The sequence below is a fragment of the Hippopotamus amphibius genome, chromosome 3 (genome assembly GCF_030028045.1).
Source record: "Hippopotamus amphibius kiboko isolate mHipAmp2 chromosome 3, mHipAmp2.hap2, whole genome shotgun sequence".
NCBI lineage: Eukaryota > Metazoa > Chordata > Mammalia > Artiodactyla > Hippopotamidae > Hippopotamus > Hippopotamus amphibius.
Window position 1 is genome coordinate 60,387,823 of NC_080188.1, and position 17,418 is coordinate 60,405,240.

The 17,418-nt window shown below is 35.5% G+C and overlaps 1 protein-coding gene and 1 pseudogene across 2 annotated transcripts in view; one reads left to right on the forward strand and one right to left on the reverse strand.

Annotated features, from left to right (window-relative positions):
- The window catches only part of CCSER1 (coiled-coil serine rich protein 1), a 1,304,443-nt gene that overhangs the window by 531,189 nt on the left and 755,836 nt on the right, over positions 1–17,418 (forward strand). For both annotated transcript variants that reach the window (XM_057726476.1, XM_057726475.1), the window contains exon 7: positions 629–706. In XM_057726476.1, coding sequence (XP_057582459.1) covers positions 629–706 — 78 coding nt within the window. The remainder of the gene's footprint in view (positions 1–628; positions 707–17,418) is intronic.
- On the reverse strand, positions 4,853–7,713 carry LOC130848246 (AP-2 complex subunit beta-like; annotated as a pseudogene).

The following is a 17,418-nucleotide window of genomic DNA, read 5'->3' on the forward strand; positions in this document are numbered from 1 at the left end:
TTTTTTAAAAGACTAGAAGAACAGCATTAGCAACATTCCAATAACTCTCTTATATTTGTGTAAATCTTTTCTCCTTATGTTTTTGTTTAGTTGAATATAATAAAGTTTGTCAAGAGGTATGAATATGGGAATTTTTAAAATTTAATATTTCTTCATTTTGCAACTGTAAATTAATGGCAGATATGCTTTTTATGATGAATTAAAAACTGGGTACAATGACTCAAATCTCCATAAAAAGGAAAATATGAATAATGTATATTTGAAAATCAGCCTGAAAGGCACTGAAATAGCATCATTTTGAACCAGTATAGATATAGTTTAATCATCAAAAAAAGGTAAAAATATAAGTTAAGCAAATATAATACTAGATACCATCCTAACATAAAAGATGATTATTATATTTAATAAAATGCACTTGAAATGCAAATTGGGAAGTGATAATTTGATTAATTTCTTAGATAATTATTTCTAAATAACAAATGATTCATTATACAATAATTTGAATTTTTCTACGTCCATTTTCACTTATATATTTGTTTTTTATTTTAATGAGTTAGATTCTAAATTACGAATAATAAAAATAACTACAAAAAAGTACCTCTTTAATTCAATTTTGTTTTTCTTGTAGAGTGCAGATATGAGCCCAGCAAGTAGCACCACTTCACTTCCTGTTAGTCCTCTTACTGAAGAGCCATCACCTTTCAAGGTAATAAAATAAATTTAAAACATTTCAAATAATTGTTTACAATACTTTTAGGATCTTTAAAAAATATTTATTTTACTACAGTAAAATAGGTAGTTCAGGCATAGATCGTGAGGTTAACTGCTTTAATCTGTAAGGGTCTTGTTGTTTTGCTGTTTTGTCTGTGGTCATTGTAGTTGCTAAGTAAAGATAAAGAATTTGAAATGAAATTCTTTATATACTTTATATAACACATTATTTGCCTTGCATATGAGACAGTGATTTCATTGTAATAGTTTGATGTCACATGAATTATAGATTTCAGATCTTTTATTTATGTTAATTTGAGCAACAAGTTTGGAATGAATTGTTCACTCATCGAGTGGTTAAACTTTCATTAGCTGGTTAAGTTTTCATTGATGACTCTAGGTCATAATTAATTAATTGTGTATTCTTTACAAACTAATAGTAAAAATAAAAAATTAACATATGGAATCATTCTTCCAAATACAGCATTTTTAAAATATTTAAGTAAATATGCTAAATGTGATTAACAGAATTCTTCAGTTTGGGAGAATGTATTCTTCAGTCTATATACATTACAAATGTGAAGTCATCTTCTTATTTTGCTATTTAAGATTAGGTGTTTCTCTTTAAGCAAACCTTATAAATCAGGTATTTTATATGTGTACCAGAGATGTTTGGGTTTCTTTAGGATTATTGTAAATAAAGGCACTCCTTAAGATCATGGGAAAGAAAGAAAAAAACAAAACTTGGAAGGTTGGGATGATGCATGTACTTATGTGCAGTTGTTTCAGTTTGTTTTAAAGACAGGTAAACATACTTTTGGGGGTTCATTATGATGATTGGTATTTTATCATAAAATTGTCATTGTTTTTCATATGAAGACAAAATCTTATGCAGCTTCATATTGCTTATATCTAGTACCGTGACTGACATGAATTTCCATATACTCAGTATTTGCTGTATTGTTAAAATGAAAATAATACAAGGTTATAAATTCCATTGTGGACCTTAAGTGTTTTAATTATAGGGGCTTTGTTGCTTAATGACAGACAATAATAATTATTAAAGGCTCATTTTATATCAGAGAATTGTTAAATACTAAATAGAATTCTGATTATATCATTTATTAAGAAATATTTTGTCATTCTACCACAAAAGGAGAAAAATAATACTTATGTGTCAAAGTTTAATATTCCTTAATATTTCATCTTATGGTGTATGGGACAAAATTTACAGGAGAATCATATTTTTAACAAGTTTTTAGTTGAATTCTCAAAGTGTCACTAGAAACCATTTTCTCTTTTTAATATATTGATAATGACTAACCTCCTTGAAAATTAATGTATTTTTTAACAGAGGTAAAAGGTCAGATATATTCCAAATTCTGCTGGCATAAAGCTAATATAAATGTAATTATTTTAGTTAGTTTCTCTGACTGGTTCTAAGAGGTTGATATTTTTCCCATGTTAATGTGTAAATACACAATTAAAACTTCCAAGTGCTTATAATAGATAATATTGGCTTTTGCTAACGAATATATAGTACCTCTTAATTTACTTCTTCTGTGATAGGAATATTATTTATAATTTTTTCAAAACAATTTTATCAGATACAAAAAAATCCATTAGTATTTAAAAGTATCTAAAATTAAAGTTTCAGATTATACTACTCCTGTATTTGCTTCTTTTATTTTTAGTTTATAAATTGTTGTCATATAAATGAGTAATATAATTCTTATTTATCCTTATATAAACACAAAATATACAGAAACTATTTTGAGATATACCTTAGCAGTATAGTGCATTTTAATCACAAAAAAATTTGTTGAAAACAAAAAACACAGAAGACATTGAAATCTTCTGATAACCATACGCTGAAAAATCCTGCTATTGTAATTCATTTGTCTTGAAAACTTTATTTAAATTTTTGATATTTGACCAACATGGTAACTAGAAAGAAAATTGATTATCTTTTTTTATCCCCCATGAATAAAATAAGATTAATCATCTTTAATCCTTTAGTTTTATTTTCTAAGACAGTGATTTCAGCACCCAACTCCATAACCATCTGCCCTAAAATTAGATGAGCAAGGCTTTTGAAAGATAAGCTTTGGTGACTTAATTATACCTTTTCTTTTGAGAAGTAATTAGGTTAATAAAAGAAAGTATTCCATCCCTTTTCTTGGTCTATTTTGGAGGCACTCATACAACAGTTGGAGGAAGATATCCTGTTTTGGCTCAAGTGTTTATAAAGGTAAATGCTTTCCTTTGAATATTATCTTTAGATGACATTCAGTTTAAATTGATTTTAACCATACCATTTGACACAATAACAAATGATATGTAATATATTTTAAAAATTCCTAATAGTTACCTTCCCACTAACATCTCTACCTATATTATTGACTTGAGTGTTAGACGAGAAATTGGCTATCAGTAGGAATGTACCACAGTAGGATCTACTAAATTTAAGATAGGAGAAAACTGGTAGCATCCTGGAGACTTACCCAAGGAGTCAAAAGAGAGGTAGGTTAAACTTTGGAGATATAAGAATCAAAGATGACAAGTTTTGTTTGGGACCAGATGCTTCTTTACCATAATAAGACTGAATTTTTTTTCAGCGCTATTAGTACTGGAGTACATAATACCTCATTTTAATTTTTAAACAAAAACAGATCTGCTCTGAAAAGTAGTCCAAGCCCCGTATAGTTACTCACGACTCTGTTTCCCTTACAGAACAGTTCATCTCATGCTAAACTTCTTGCACTTACCATTTAAAATGCATTGCTATAGTTTTGTTTGGCTTAGTCTTTCAAAAATGAGGACAGTTCTCACAAAAATGCGTCTTGTCTTCTCTTAATCAATTGCAAGAATTGGGAACTCTGTGCCTTTCTTTCAGATAGAACTGATTGATCAGAGATAAATAGTGTTTCTCCACCTGGACAGGGCACATGGATACCCGTTCACCACAGTCACCATTCCTTATTGACATCTGGCCGTGGAAGCATTTGGGTGAATCCCCTTATAGAAAAAGATGTATAATTCACAATCTTCCACATATACAACAAGTAGTAAGATCACAGATTTCCCAGTCAGATTCTTGGTAGTGAGAAGTTTCTAGGAGTCCGGGTGTTTATAATTGTGCAGACTATTGTCATGGACATATATTTGGAAACAAAGGGCGAATGCATAACCTCGATTTTTTAATAGAGTATTCAGCATTCCATAAAATATACACATTTGTATCACATGCCACCACGTGATTCCAGAAAGGCCAAGGGATAAGGAATTTCACTTGAATGGAAACAATATTTTATCAAATAACCGTAATAGAATCATAATAGTCCAAGATAATCTAAGTGATACTTTGATATAAGGAAAAAGAGAGTAGACTACTTAACTCTTAATTAAAAGTTTCATGTCTTCCTGTACAATAACCAAGCTGACATTGTTAATTTTGATGTGTCCATTCTACCCTATTCTACCTGTTAACCTCTGCAATTCTTCCTAATTTCCCTAATCTGCCTCCTCTTTTCCTATGTTGGGCTCAGTCAGATGTAATGTACCACACCAAAAATGCTTTGGGGCCACCAAATATTACTGTTCTTTAGTAGGATGACTCATTTAACCTATTTGTATATATACAGTTATTACAGCCTCAATCCATTCCTGGAACATTCTTGAAGTTAAAGCTGGCTCATTGTTCCTGACCCCTCTGTTAATAATGTGCTTGATTATGGTACACTTTTTTTTTTTTCAGTTTACGTTTCAGTGACATTTTCCCTTGCTTTAATATTTTTTGTCTTTTTCTGCTTTTGAAATGAGCTCTTGATTACAAAATATCAAATTACACTCAAAAATGCCAGCCACTGGCACAGGATGGAGAAGCCCACAGTAAGGACAGATAGCAGCAGGTGACACGAGGTGGGAAGTGATTGAAGCAGTGGTTACAAATGTTCACAAGAAGCTAAAACTATCCAACAGGTTGTGCCCTAATGTTAGCACAGGTAGGACTAGTCACTACCTTGGTGGGTGGCCTCAGTGTGTTTGGGTTCAGACTCTACGCGGCAATACAATTTCTTCAAGTTAAGAGTTCTTGGCTTGCACCGATCACAGGGTGGCCGGAGGACACTGGACCAGTCTATTAGTTTTTCAAAATGCTGTCGTAGACCTGACAGATGTGCTGGGAGACTTCAGGAGCTCTACACTTCACCGACAGCGTGTAATTGGGGTTTCCTGGCTGGATACGTACCTCGGCCAAAATCCAAATGCCATTAGTGAGCTTCAGGGACTAGTACAGCATGTCCTGCCCTTCCACATTCCTCTTGGCAATAGTATAAACATTGTTGTTTTGCAACTTGCTGGAAACAGTGTCAGCATTTAAATGACATTCCTTAATCTGAAACTGAAGTTCATTTTCATTGGGAATATCCTTCCGTGTTACAAGGAAGACCTGGCGCTCCATTTTGCCATCTTCTACAGAAAGCACATTGAGTGGGATGAGGCAGCTGAAGTAGAAGACATCAATATTGTTTTTCACAGCCATCTGCAGGTTGTTCAGAGGCTCCATCATCATGACTGGGCCCACGGTGTTGAGAGGCAGGGAGACATCAGCGCTCTGGTTTGGCATCAGTGGTGTATGGATGGCCAGAGGAGTGCTGGGGATGACACCAAAGCTATTCCTGTTAAACTGAATTGTGAAGTCTGTCATATGCTGCAGAGCTTTATTGGTGAAGTTCATTTCCATATAGATATGTCCTTGGCAGTGAGTAAAATGTTCCCAAAATCTCCAGGCCTTTAGCCTTTACCGCAGGCAGCCAGACAGCCTTAGGAGCCACATATCCACCAGGCGCCATACCTATCCCCGTGGAGAGTTCAAATAGGTCATTCAGACCACTGCTGACCACAGCAGGAGTAGGTGAAGGAGCAAAGGTTGCAGGCACTGATGATGGGATGAAAGACTGTGCCACCAGACTATCTAGTCCTCCTCCCAAGAGGTCCACTGCTCCCATCTGCGTGGAGGATACCTGCAGCACATTGACTGGGGGACCAAGGTCAAGGTTTAAAAGATCCCCCAAAAGGTCACCTGGAGAGGGGATAACCTGAGGCTGTTCCAGGTTGGTGGCAGTGGTGGTGCCAACAGGGCTGTCACCTGCATCAGTGCTCCCATGATGTATTGGCGAGTGTTTGCGATGGATCCCGTGACTACCTTCCACAAAAGCATGGGGTGGCTTATGGTACACTGAGGCCAAAGAACCAATGTGGCAGATGAGCTCATCCAGTAGAGTTGACTCAATAAGATCTGTCTCCTCAGAGATCAGTGGCTTCTCAGACAGAACTGCTTCTTTGGCTGTGACAGGATCAGTTGAGGGAAGGCGCATATAAATATAGCCCCAGTTTCGAAGGTCAGAATTATCAGAATCCTGTGTTGCCAAACTCAAGACCTGCTATACCAGCTCCTGCATTTCTGATGGTTTCTTGAGAAACAGCTTCACTATGGCAGTGAGCAGAGTGAGCTGCACTTGGGTGCTTTCATCAGGAAAACCTTCCAGGAAGCTCTCTAGTAATTCATTGGCATTGTCAATTCTTTCAGCGTATTCTCCCACAATCCAAATCATAGCTGCTCGAGCGTCTGGCTCATCCAGTGAGTCTGAGTTCTCACACAGAGTGGCAATGATGCTTTCATATTTGTTGGGGTATTTGTGGAAGATATCCCTGATGCCAACAATCGCCTCTTGGACCACATAATTTACTTTGGTTTGGATGAGATCTAGCAATGTGCTTACACAGCGCTCTGCAGATTGCTGCATCTTGATGGCACACTGCCCAATGGTCCGCACAGCTTTGCACACAAAGTCAACATCCACGTCTGTGGCATATTCCTTCAGTTCTGCCAGAACCTGAGCAATGTTGGCTTGGGATGCCAAACGAATCATGATGTCCAATTTCTCTAGTTTCACATAGATGAGATCATTGTACTTCAGAAAGAAAACTTTGATTTCCTGCTTCAAGATTTCAGGCCTTTTCTGGACAATTAGGTTGATGTTCCTCAGGGCGACTTACTGCACCTCTGGCTCCGCAGACAGCAAAGTGACAAGTGGAGGGGCCAACTTCTTTAGCAGCATATTGTAGTAGTCAGAGTCCTTGGGTAACAACTCTAGAAATTTCATTAGGACTTTTACTGCTGAAAGCACCAGTGCTGAGTTGGCATGAGATAGCCAGGGAGTTACCCACTCACAGATGCTCTGAGCCTCCCGGTCATCTTTAGGGTTGTAATTAGACAGGCAGTCCAAGATGAAAATCTGGCCCCATTCGGTGCACTCATTCAGGGCTGTAAGTAGTTTTTTAATGTTCTGTGGATTCAGATCGAGTAAGTTGCTGTTTGGATGAGATTCACTGATTTCAGATAATGCTGCTACAGCATTAGCCACCACCATTGGATTTGAATCTTTTATGAGATCCTGCAGAGAGTCCAGAAATCCTTGATCTTCCACCATTTGGGCATTGATGTCATGGAGTTTTGCCACACAGACTGCTGCTGTCTTCCAAACATAGAGATCTTCATCCTGTAAGCACTTGCGGAGGGGCTAACAGAGATAGTCTGTAATCTTGTCCACCCGGATGCACCCCAGGGTTCTGACTGCCAAGGCCCGAATCAGAGGTTTGGGATCTTCACAGTCCCTCACAAAGCTGTTGACAGCCATGATGGCCATGTCTGGCTGACTCGGCATAGTTCATCAAGTAGAGATACACGCGCTTCTTCAATTCCAGGATGTCAGTCTGCATACAATTCACTACATCTGGAAAGAGGGAGCTAACATCTTTCCCCACAGTCATAGCAGCAATCACTTTCTTCACAGCCTCCTTCCTCTTTTCTTTCTTTTCATTGTTGAGCTCAGCCTTTACTTCAAAGATTTCCCCTTTTTTATTGGTTGTAAAGTACTTGGAGTCAGTCATGGTTGTGGATTTTTAATGTGCACTGGAGGCAAGGGTGAGGATGGCAGCAGCGGCCAGAGAGCACGGCCCGAGTGGTGTTGTAATCTGTGGTACACTTTTTGCCAGCCACATTCATCACGTGTTTTTAAATTTATTGTGAAGCCTGATGGCTAGATTTTAATCCCTTTTCCTCCAGAAAGCATTGTCTTTGATTACATAAATTAGAAACAGGTATTATCCTGCCTTATTCTTTAACCTTATCCTGTGATAAAGTCAACAGGAAAGAAACAAATTCAACTCGCCTTTTCTTTAGACATTGTTTCAAAAGTGAGCCAAGAATATCCTCCATTCACCAATCTTCAGTCAAAATCTGAAAATAGAAATAACCTAGTGGGCCTTCTCTGTGATACTTTGCTTCTCTGTGATACTTGGGTTCCTGGAGTGTGTAAAGTGGTTGGGTATCCAGTGCCTAGAATGCACAGTGGAGCCACCCTCCCTGAAGTCCAGTCATCTTCCCCAGGAGCTGACAGTGGTGCTGGGCTCTTTCCTGGGTCTCCTCTCCTACAGAATTCCAAAGTTCTCTGACTGCTTTTTTTCATCCCCAGAAATCACGATTTAATCTAGGCTAGAGAAGCTTTCTCTCTTCAAATTTCCCTCAGAGATTATCCCTCTTTCCTCCAACCAGCCAGGGACTGGAAAACTCTCTTCCATGTACTTTTTGGAGCTGAGAAAAGCAAGTGTCTGAAGATTCTTCTCCCCTGACATACACATCTTACTTTAAGAAGCACAGAGTCACCTTATTTAAGCAAGGGACAGAGAATAAGAAGTAGAGAAATACATGAAGGCCTCAAAAATTTCATCCTGCCTTGCAGTGAGGGGATGTTGTGTTCCACTTGACTGTAGAGTCTAAACTCAAGATTTAGTAACATGTAGTAACACACATAGTTTGCTCTCAATTATATAAAATAAATATTGGGTAGAAAAAAAACCCAGAAAATATACAGTTATCAATCATCAACTATTTGGATGGACTATACTTAATTTTTTTCTATAGTTTCTATAATGACCACTTATTTCTATTTTAAGAACAATGTTCAGTTTTAAGAAAGCAGAAGAGAGATTTGGGAACATTAGAGGCAGTATCGCCTAGTTAAGAGACTTCCTAGGATCAAATCCCAGTTCTTCCACTTTCTGTTTGTATAACTGCGAACCAGTTACTTTGTGCCTCAATTTCTCCATCTATAAAGTGGGAACAATAGCAACAGCCTGCTCATTGTGTTCTTATAAGGTTAAACAAGTTATTAAATAGAAAATGCTCAGAATAGCACATAGTAAATGGTGTATAAGTTTTAACTATTTTTTTTACAAGAGAGATATCTCTAAGTTTAAAGCAAGAAAGTCCTATATATTAGAAATAACATGAAACAGAAATATTTCCAATTTCTTGTACTTCATTTCTAAATATGAGAGTAGAAATGTAAAGTATTTACTTTGATGAAGAACAGTATTTTGTATTCATTCCTAGAAGACATGTTATTTATTTTATACCCTCGAGTATTCAGATGAGCTCATATATCAGATTCCTCTGATGAAAAATAATTAATGAAAATGTTTATTAATTATGAGGAAGAAGGAGTAAGTATAATGAATTTGTCTTAAGGGAAAACTGGTAAAATATAATAAAACATTACGTGGAAAAAAAGAATACATAATAATTTGTGTAACCAAAGGATGTATGGTATCTTTTTATCAGGAACACACCACAGTATATTTTTATTTAATTCCGCAAACCTCCCCCTGTGCATTAACCTGGTAACTTCCTAAATATAATCCCCACTGAAGGAACATTGTTTAATCACATAAGATTATGGGAAAAACCTCATTGTGAACAAAGCACCATTGATATTTTACTCTGTATATGTTATAAAATCAGTATACTAAGTAGAATCAGTTTATTTAGGGGAGTCAGATAGTGGTGAGACCTCCTAACATCATTTGTTGTGTCCTGCATTGATGAGATTTTTTGTGTTTATTGGTTTTCATTTATTGAATTTAATGGTCTCTTTTTATTATTGGAATTCACTTTTTGGTTGTCCCAGGAAGAGCCCAAAATGGTATATTCTGCATTTTGGGTCAGTGTTTGACTAGGCCATCTGTTAATTCATTCATCTGTTGATGGATCAATTTATAAAATACCTACCACATGCTTGGTAATGTTCTAGACACTGGTGCTTCAATGTAAACAACACAGATGAATCCTTGCTTTCATGATATTTGGGTTCCCGTGAGGAATGAAAAAAGAATAACTATATAACATGTCAGGTAGGGATGAAAAATGCTATAACAAAAAATAAAGAAGAATTTGGAAGATAGGAAGTGACTTTAAAGTGTGTTGCTGTTTCAAAAAGGATGGCCAAAGAACGTTACTCTGATTAGGGGGTATTTTATAAGAGACTAAATGAAAAAAAGGAGAAAGCCACTCATTTATCTATGGGAAAAGGCTTGGGGACAAGTGCAAAAGCCATGAGGCTGGAGAACATTTGACCTTTTTAGGACCAGCAAGAGTGACATTGTGGCTGGAGCAGAGTGAATGAGCATGCAGGGAATACAAGATCAAGTCAGAGAGAAACCAGATCATGAAGCGTCTTGTAGGCTGTGGTAAAGGCTTGGAATCTTACTTTGCCTGAGATGGGAAAACACTGGAGTGTTTTGGGAAAAAAGAATGGCATAATCAGACTTTATTTTAAAGCTGTTACTGTAATTTCCGTGTAGGTGTAGGCTGCAAAAGGACCTGGTAAAAGAAGCAAGGCAGAGCTCCTATAGTTGAGAGATGAAGTGGTAAATGTTGACAGGCTAAGCACTAGTGGGATTTTAGACACATTTTGAATGTGAGTCATCAGGATTTGTTAATAGATTGTATGTGGGATATCAAAAAAGAGCAATATCAAAGATTATCCCTGATTCTAAGATTCTCTAAATTTTCCTATTTTTACCTCTTCTGCTATCTTTCTTGTGTTGCAAATAAATAGATGTCATGATGTAGCGATTAATGAAGTCTTCTCTGTGCACATACGTCCCTAGTGTCTGTTCCTTTTCTCGTAAGGACACCAGTCATGTTGGATTAGAGCCCCTCACTCCCCGCCATGGCCTCATTTTAACATCTCTTTAAAGATCTTGTCTCCAAATATGGTTACATTCTGAGGCACTGGGAGTTGAAACTCCAACCTGCGAATTTTGAGGGGACAAAATTCAGCCCATAACAGACAGACTCAAGACTGCTATGATAATTCTTTCCTGAACACAAGGCCAACCTTGACTCAAGGAAAAGAAAAATAAATTGCACCACTTGATGGGGAATGACAAAGATTTGGAGCAATTTTTAATCTACCATATGAATATGTGATATTCCTTTATTAATCCAGTTTTCAGTGCTATTAAATTCTCTGTCATGTATAAAGGAGTTTGGATTTGAGGCAATGAAATAGTAAATAAGATTTCCTTAAATGTTTACATATATTCATCAGTGCACTTATTTAAGTGGATTTTCCAATGCTACTTTAATTTCCATTAAATTTTGAAACTTCATTTAAATGTCACCATATTTAAATTAACTTATTATAGTCCTTAAAATCTTGTGGTTGAGAATATCAAAGTTATGGCTATAAAAATATTTTACTAAAGTCTTAATTATAAACACTGAGAATAAGATTGAAATAACAACTAACAAACAATACTTTCCATGTTATGTCTGTATAGTATTATTTTATGTTAACCTTTTTCCTTCTGGTTTTGTCAAGATAAATTTTGAATAAACGTTATATCTATTATTTGCCTTTTGCAGACAGTATCACTGATGTATGATGAATACTCATTAGAAAGAAAAATAATAATTGTATATCCTGATGAAACAAATAAAATTATTTTACATAAATTAAAATTATTTTTACATAAATTAAAGCCAAAACAAATTTTAATTTGTCTTGAAAGGGATGCGATATCTCTCAGACATAGTAGAACTCAGGAGGAAAAATAATGGAAAAAATAAGCAAATATTTTCATGTCACCTGCTAGCTTCATATTGCTGTCAAATCCTTCTCACACACTGTCCAAACGATTTCAGTAAGGCATGTACAAGATATAGAACTTGTCAACATTAATACATGCTAAAAATAATGGCATACACTCTCCCACCCCATCCACAGCTCATATATTCATTTTCATCCTTAAATTTAAATCTCATTGAATTTCTTCATCTTTGCATAGGTTGCTGCCTTAGATTTCTCCTAGCTTTTTTGATTTCTCCATGTGCTAATGAGAGAACAGTTTATGTGTAAAAAAGGTTTATTTTAGCATACTTTCAGAGCATTGGGCCATACTCTGTCTGCTTACTGTGGTCAAAAAGTCCCTTTGACATATTTAGTGGACAAGATTTACTCAGCATCTGTTAGAGATGATTTTGGAAGACTGAATTCAAGAATATACTTTTTATATCATTGAGTTAAACAGAGCCCCAGAAAATTACAAGATACATAGATTTGGACGGTATTTCATAATTGGCAAAAGTGAAGATTTTCTAGGAAAATCTTGAATTTAAAATACTGGTGTAGAACATTGGAGGAAATGATTCAGTACAGAATGTGAAAAGGTCTGGATTTATTTGTACATAAAAGACAGAATATTGAATTACTGCTAACAAAATCCTAAAACCAATGGAAGCCTTGAAATTTGGGGAAATAAAAACAACTTTATGTGTTTCTTTAAAGGAAATGAATTTTAAGAAACTGAGTCATTATGACCTCAACCTTGGTTTGGGGACCTCCTTATTAAGAGTGGACTGGTATCACTGAAATATTTGTTCTGTCTGCCAACAAGATGCCAGGACCATTTTATTTGGAAACAGTTGTCGTCAGCAATGTGCTCTGTTCCTCAATATCTGTTAGTCCCAAGTGTCTAGAAAACCTTGATGCGAGTTAATAGGAGGTGTGGCAGTCATTGCTCTGCACACCAATATTAACAAGATTTCTTTTAACATCTAATGCAGATGTCAGATATTGGAATTGGCTTGAGATTAACACTATATTTAAGATAATATCATTATTAATGATAATTTAAGCAATTCATCTCGTGTATAGTACATCCAGTGTTTATTTCTTATCTTAGTGTTACCATTTCATGTATACTCTGGATCATATACACTCATTCTTTGTTGTTTTAAAATATAATCTCTTACATTACTTCAGAGTTTACCTATAAGTATGAAATATACTGTAAAACATTTTTAAAATAAGAAATTAGTAATCAAAGTAATATTCAAAGACCATGACTCATTAACTTGCCTGTTTGAGATGGACCATAAATATGAGAAGCTATCAGAGGTGGACTCAGCATGAGTTTAGTTTATCTGGCAGTGACTTCCATTTGTTCTATCTTGGAATCATCTACTTAACAAATGAATTTTGGAAGCTGAATCATATCAGCGGTAGAATAAAATGTGCAAGGAATTAAGTACAGTTAATTCTGCCATACATCAAATAGTTTAGAAATGATTGTATTTACTTTGGTAACTACATAAGGTTAAAGAATATTAGACCTCAGTGTCTTATTAAGACATTGGGCATCCTTTGTTTTAATTATACTATATGGAGATAGTAAATGGCCACCCTGAAGGATGCAATACAATGAGTAAAATAAGAAAATATTCTGCTCTGAGATTTTTTGTATCACAAATTTAATGTTTCTTCAGTGCAATTTTCACAACACACATAAATAATTTGTCAGAGATTCTATTATCTGTAGTAACTCTGCTGGGCAAAATTGGCATATTGATGACAAATTAAAAGTTGGCTAGTAATTATGAATAATCAGAAAATTCTGTTTACCCTTGTCTTCAGTAAAAGATATTTTTAATAGTATATTAAGAAATGTATGAACATCACTTTATTTTTGTTGTTCACTTATTTTATTTTTAATTACTTAATTATTTTAATTTGAGTATAGTTACTTTACAATGTTGTGTTAATTTCTGCTGTACAGCAAAGTGAATCAGTTATACATATACATATCCACTCTTTTTTAGATTTCCTTCCCATTTAGGTCACCCCAGAGCACTGAGTACAGTTCCCTGTGCTATACAGTAGGTTCTCATTAGTTACCTATTTTGTATATAGTAGTGTATATATGTCAATCCCAATCTCCCAATTCATTCCACCCCCCTCCCCGCCTTGGTAACCATAAATTTGTTTTCTAATCTGTGACTCTATTTCTGCTTTGTAAATAAGTTCATCTGAACCATTTTTCTAGATTCTATATATAAGCAGTTATATGATATTTGTCTGTCTCTTTGTGACTTACTTCACTCTGTATGACAATCTCTAGGTACGTCCATGTCACTGCACATAGCATTATTTCATTTTTTTATGGCTAACATTCCATTGTATATATGCACCACATCTTCTTTATTCCTCTGTCGATGGACATTTAGATTGCTTCCATGTCCTGACTACTGTAAATAGTGCTGCGATGAACATCAGGGTGAACGTACCCTTTCAAATTATGGTTTTCTCTGGATATATGCCCAGGAGTGGGATTGCTAGATCATATGGTAGCTCTATTTTTAGTTCTTTAAGGAATCTCCATACTGTTCTCCATAGCGGCCGTACCAATTTACATTCCCACCAATAGTGTAGGAGGGTTCCCTTTTCTCCACACCCTCTCCAGCATTTATTGTTTGTAGATTTTTTGATGATGGCCATTCTGACCAATGTGAGGTGGTAGCTCATTGTAGTTTTGATTTTCATTTCTCTAATAATTAGTAATATTGAGCATCTTTTCATTGTATTACTTTAAAATGCATTCCGAAAGAGATGAGTAAGAGTGCAATGTGTTTTTGCAGATACTTAACTTTTTTCCTCTCGGATACTGACTGATCCATAGCACAAGAAATTAGAAGGTAAACAATTGCCAGATGGATATTAGACTCTAATCAACAGCCTAATAGCAGTAATTGTGAAGATAGATGTCATTTGAATGTTCTGAGTAGTTATGATATCAGATTCTTAGCTAAGGAAATTCTCTGTTTTCTTTTAAGTTCTTGCATTATATTATCAGCAGTCAGCTTCTGTCTGTACTGGGACTTGCCCATTTTCTCAGGTAATCTCTTTTGCTCTAATAAATCTGGTAAGAAACTCTTATCTCAGGAGATGTGACAAACACTGATAATGTTGGCTAAACCTGTTATATTAGAATCTTATTGCATGCATTTCTTATTAAGAATAAAAATTCATTTAAAGTAGTTACACCCTGCTTAACAAGAAAATCTTTGGCAGCAGTATTTGAGCTGAAAGTTTTTAAAAAGCTGAGCAGAATTGTCAAAGCATAATTAAGGGTAGAGGAATTAAGCTCACTTTTCTCCCATAAGTGTCTTTGCCAGGCAATAGAAACTTTGGAAATAGAGCCAAGTAGGAAAATGGAGCCATTCCAGCTGCTTCACTATGTTAAAGAGAGATGGGTCATAATTTCTGGTAATAATACCCACAGGAATAAAGCTGACAGTGCTCTGTCCTTTTGTTAACATTTGCTGTTTCTCTCCTTCTCTTTCTTGTTCTTTCCTGTTGGCCTTAGTCACTTAGTGATAATAGTTCTGCTATTGTCATTTCTCACTATTTCTGTTATTCTCTTAAATGTATTTAGTCCTTCAGAACAATCGACAAACATTTATTGAGTTCCTACTATGTGTAAGACCTTATATAAAGGTACTGGGGCAGAAATATTTTATTCAGAGTGTAGAAAGCTACAGAATATCATAATGCTGGTTGTGGTTGATCATGCCCTGGAAAAGTGTAAAGTATTTCAGAAGTACAAAGATGGAGTTGAGGAAAGGGAAGTGTCATGAGGCAAAGGAGAAGTGGGAGCCAGGGTCTCAAGGTAGACCATGAAGGTCTAGAAATTATAAATTTTCAGTTGTGTGTTGCCCACATGGTACAGAAGAAGTTGTTTGGTGTGGAGGACTTTACATGCTTTATATAGAACTTAGACTACCTTCTACAAGCAGTGAGGTACAGGGAACAGGCAAGAGTTGTATCTTAATCTGTTCGGGCTGCTCTAAGAAAATATCATAAACTAGGAGGCATATAAACAACAGGAATGTATTTATTTCTCACAGTTCTGGAGGCTGGGAAGTCCAAGATCAAAGCACTGGCAGATTCAGTGTCTGGCGAATGCCCACTTCCTCTAACAAAAAGACAGCTCAGTAGCAAGGGTGCTGTCTGAGGCCTTTTTTTATAAGAGCTCTCATCCCATTCCTGAGGGCTCTGACCTCATGACCAGATCCCCTCCCAAAGGCCCCACATCCTAATATATCACTTGGCATGTTAAGATGTCAATATGTAAGGCTTGGGGGACACACATATTCATACCATAGCAAGTTAAGCAAATTTTAAGATCCAGAATAAAGAAAATTTTATAATTCTTCTTGAGCTAGATTTCCACAGAATGGGTTCTGAACTTTATTCGAAATTTGTCAATTCCTAGAAAATCAAATGATACTAATCAAATACAAATTATAAGAAATAAGAATTTTCATATTATCCACTATTATACATGCAGATCTGTTCATCAAATAGGATGAAGATTGTCTACATCTATATTAAAATAATAGAGTTTACAGGTAGTCTAGGCTTTCATAAATATATACTAAAATATCCATGTATTTATATTTATCTAATTGTTATATCTTTAAAAAGTTTTAGTTGGTATATTCATTTCATTTTGTTCCTATAACAAATGACCACAAACTTGATGCCTTTAAACAATTCTCATTTAGTTTCATATAGTTCTGAGAGTCAGAAGTCAGAATTAGGTCCTCCTCAAATAGAATCAAAGTGTTGGCAGAACTGAGTTCTGGAGACCGTAGGAGACAATCTATTTTCTTACTTTCTTGAACTATAAGAGTTTGCCTGCATTCCTTGGCTCTTTGCTTCCTTCCATCTTTAAAACCAGCAATGGCCTATCAAGCCTGTCTTATGCTGCATCACTCTGATTCTGACTCTTCTACTTCACCCCTGTGATATTTAAGGACCCTTATGATTTCACTAGGTCCACCAGATAACCCAGGAAAATCTCCCTAAAGTCAGGTGATTAGCTACCTCAGTTTTCACCTGCAGCCCTAATTCTCCTTCGCCATGGACATCATTGGAGGAAGAAAAGGGGCATTATTCTTCCTATCACAGTTAGTAATGACACATGTATAAGTTTTGGGTCTTATTCCTGACACAGGAATCTTTGTTCATAATCACTGAGCTGATTGTTTAAATAAGTAGAATGCACTTTACTCTTCTTTTTCTCTTAATTGTTAATTGGTTATTATATTAATGCAGAGTAAGGGATATCCACTGTGCTGAATTATGAAAGCTATTTCCTTTATCTTTAGTTTTCTGTCTGGCAAACTTCTGATCCTCACCTAATGCCCAATTAAATGCCACCCCCTCTGTGAAACTTCATCCCTAAAGTCTCCACAATGCTCTAATTCTACTTCTAATATAGAAGTATAAAATTATAAGTATATATATTTATAATCTTCCCCAATAAATGCAGATTTTCATGAATACAGATGTGTTTTATATTCTTTATATTCGCTATTTCAGTATCTACTATGGAACCAGTATATAATGTACTAATAGTAGATGAATGAGTGAATTGCTGAATGAATGAATGGTGAAAAAAAGCTCACTTAAGACCTAGTTTCTTTAAAGATGCAGTTGTGGAGAATGGACTTGA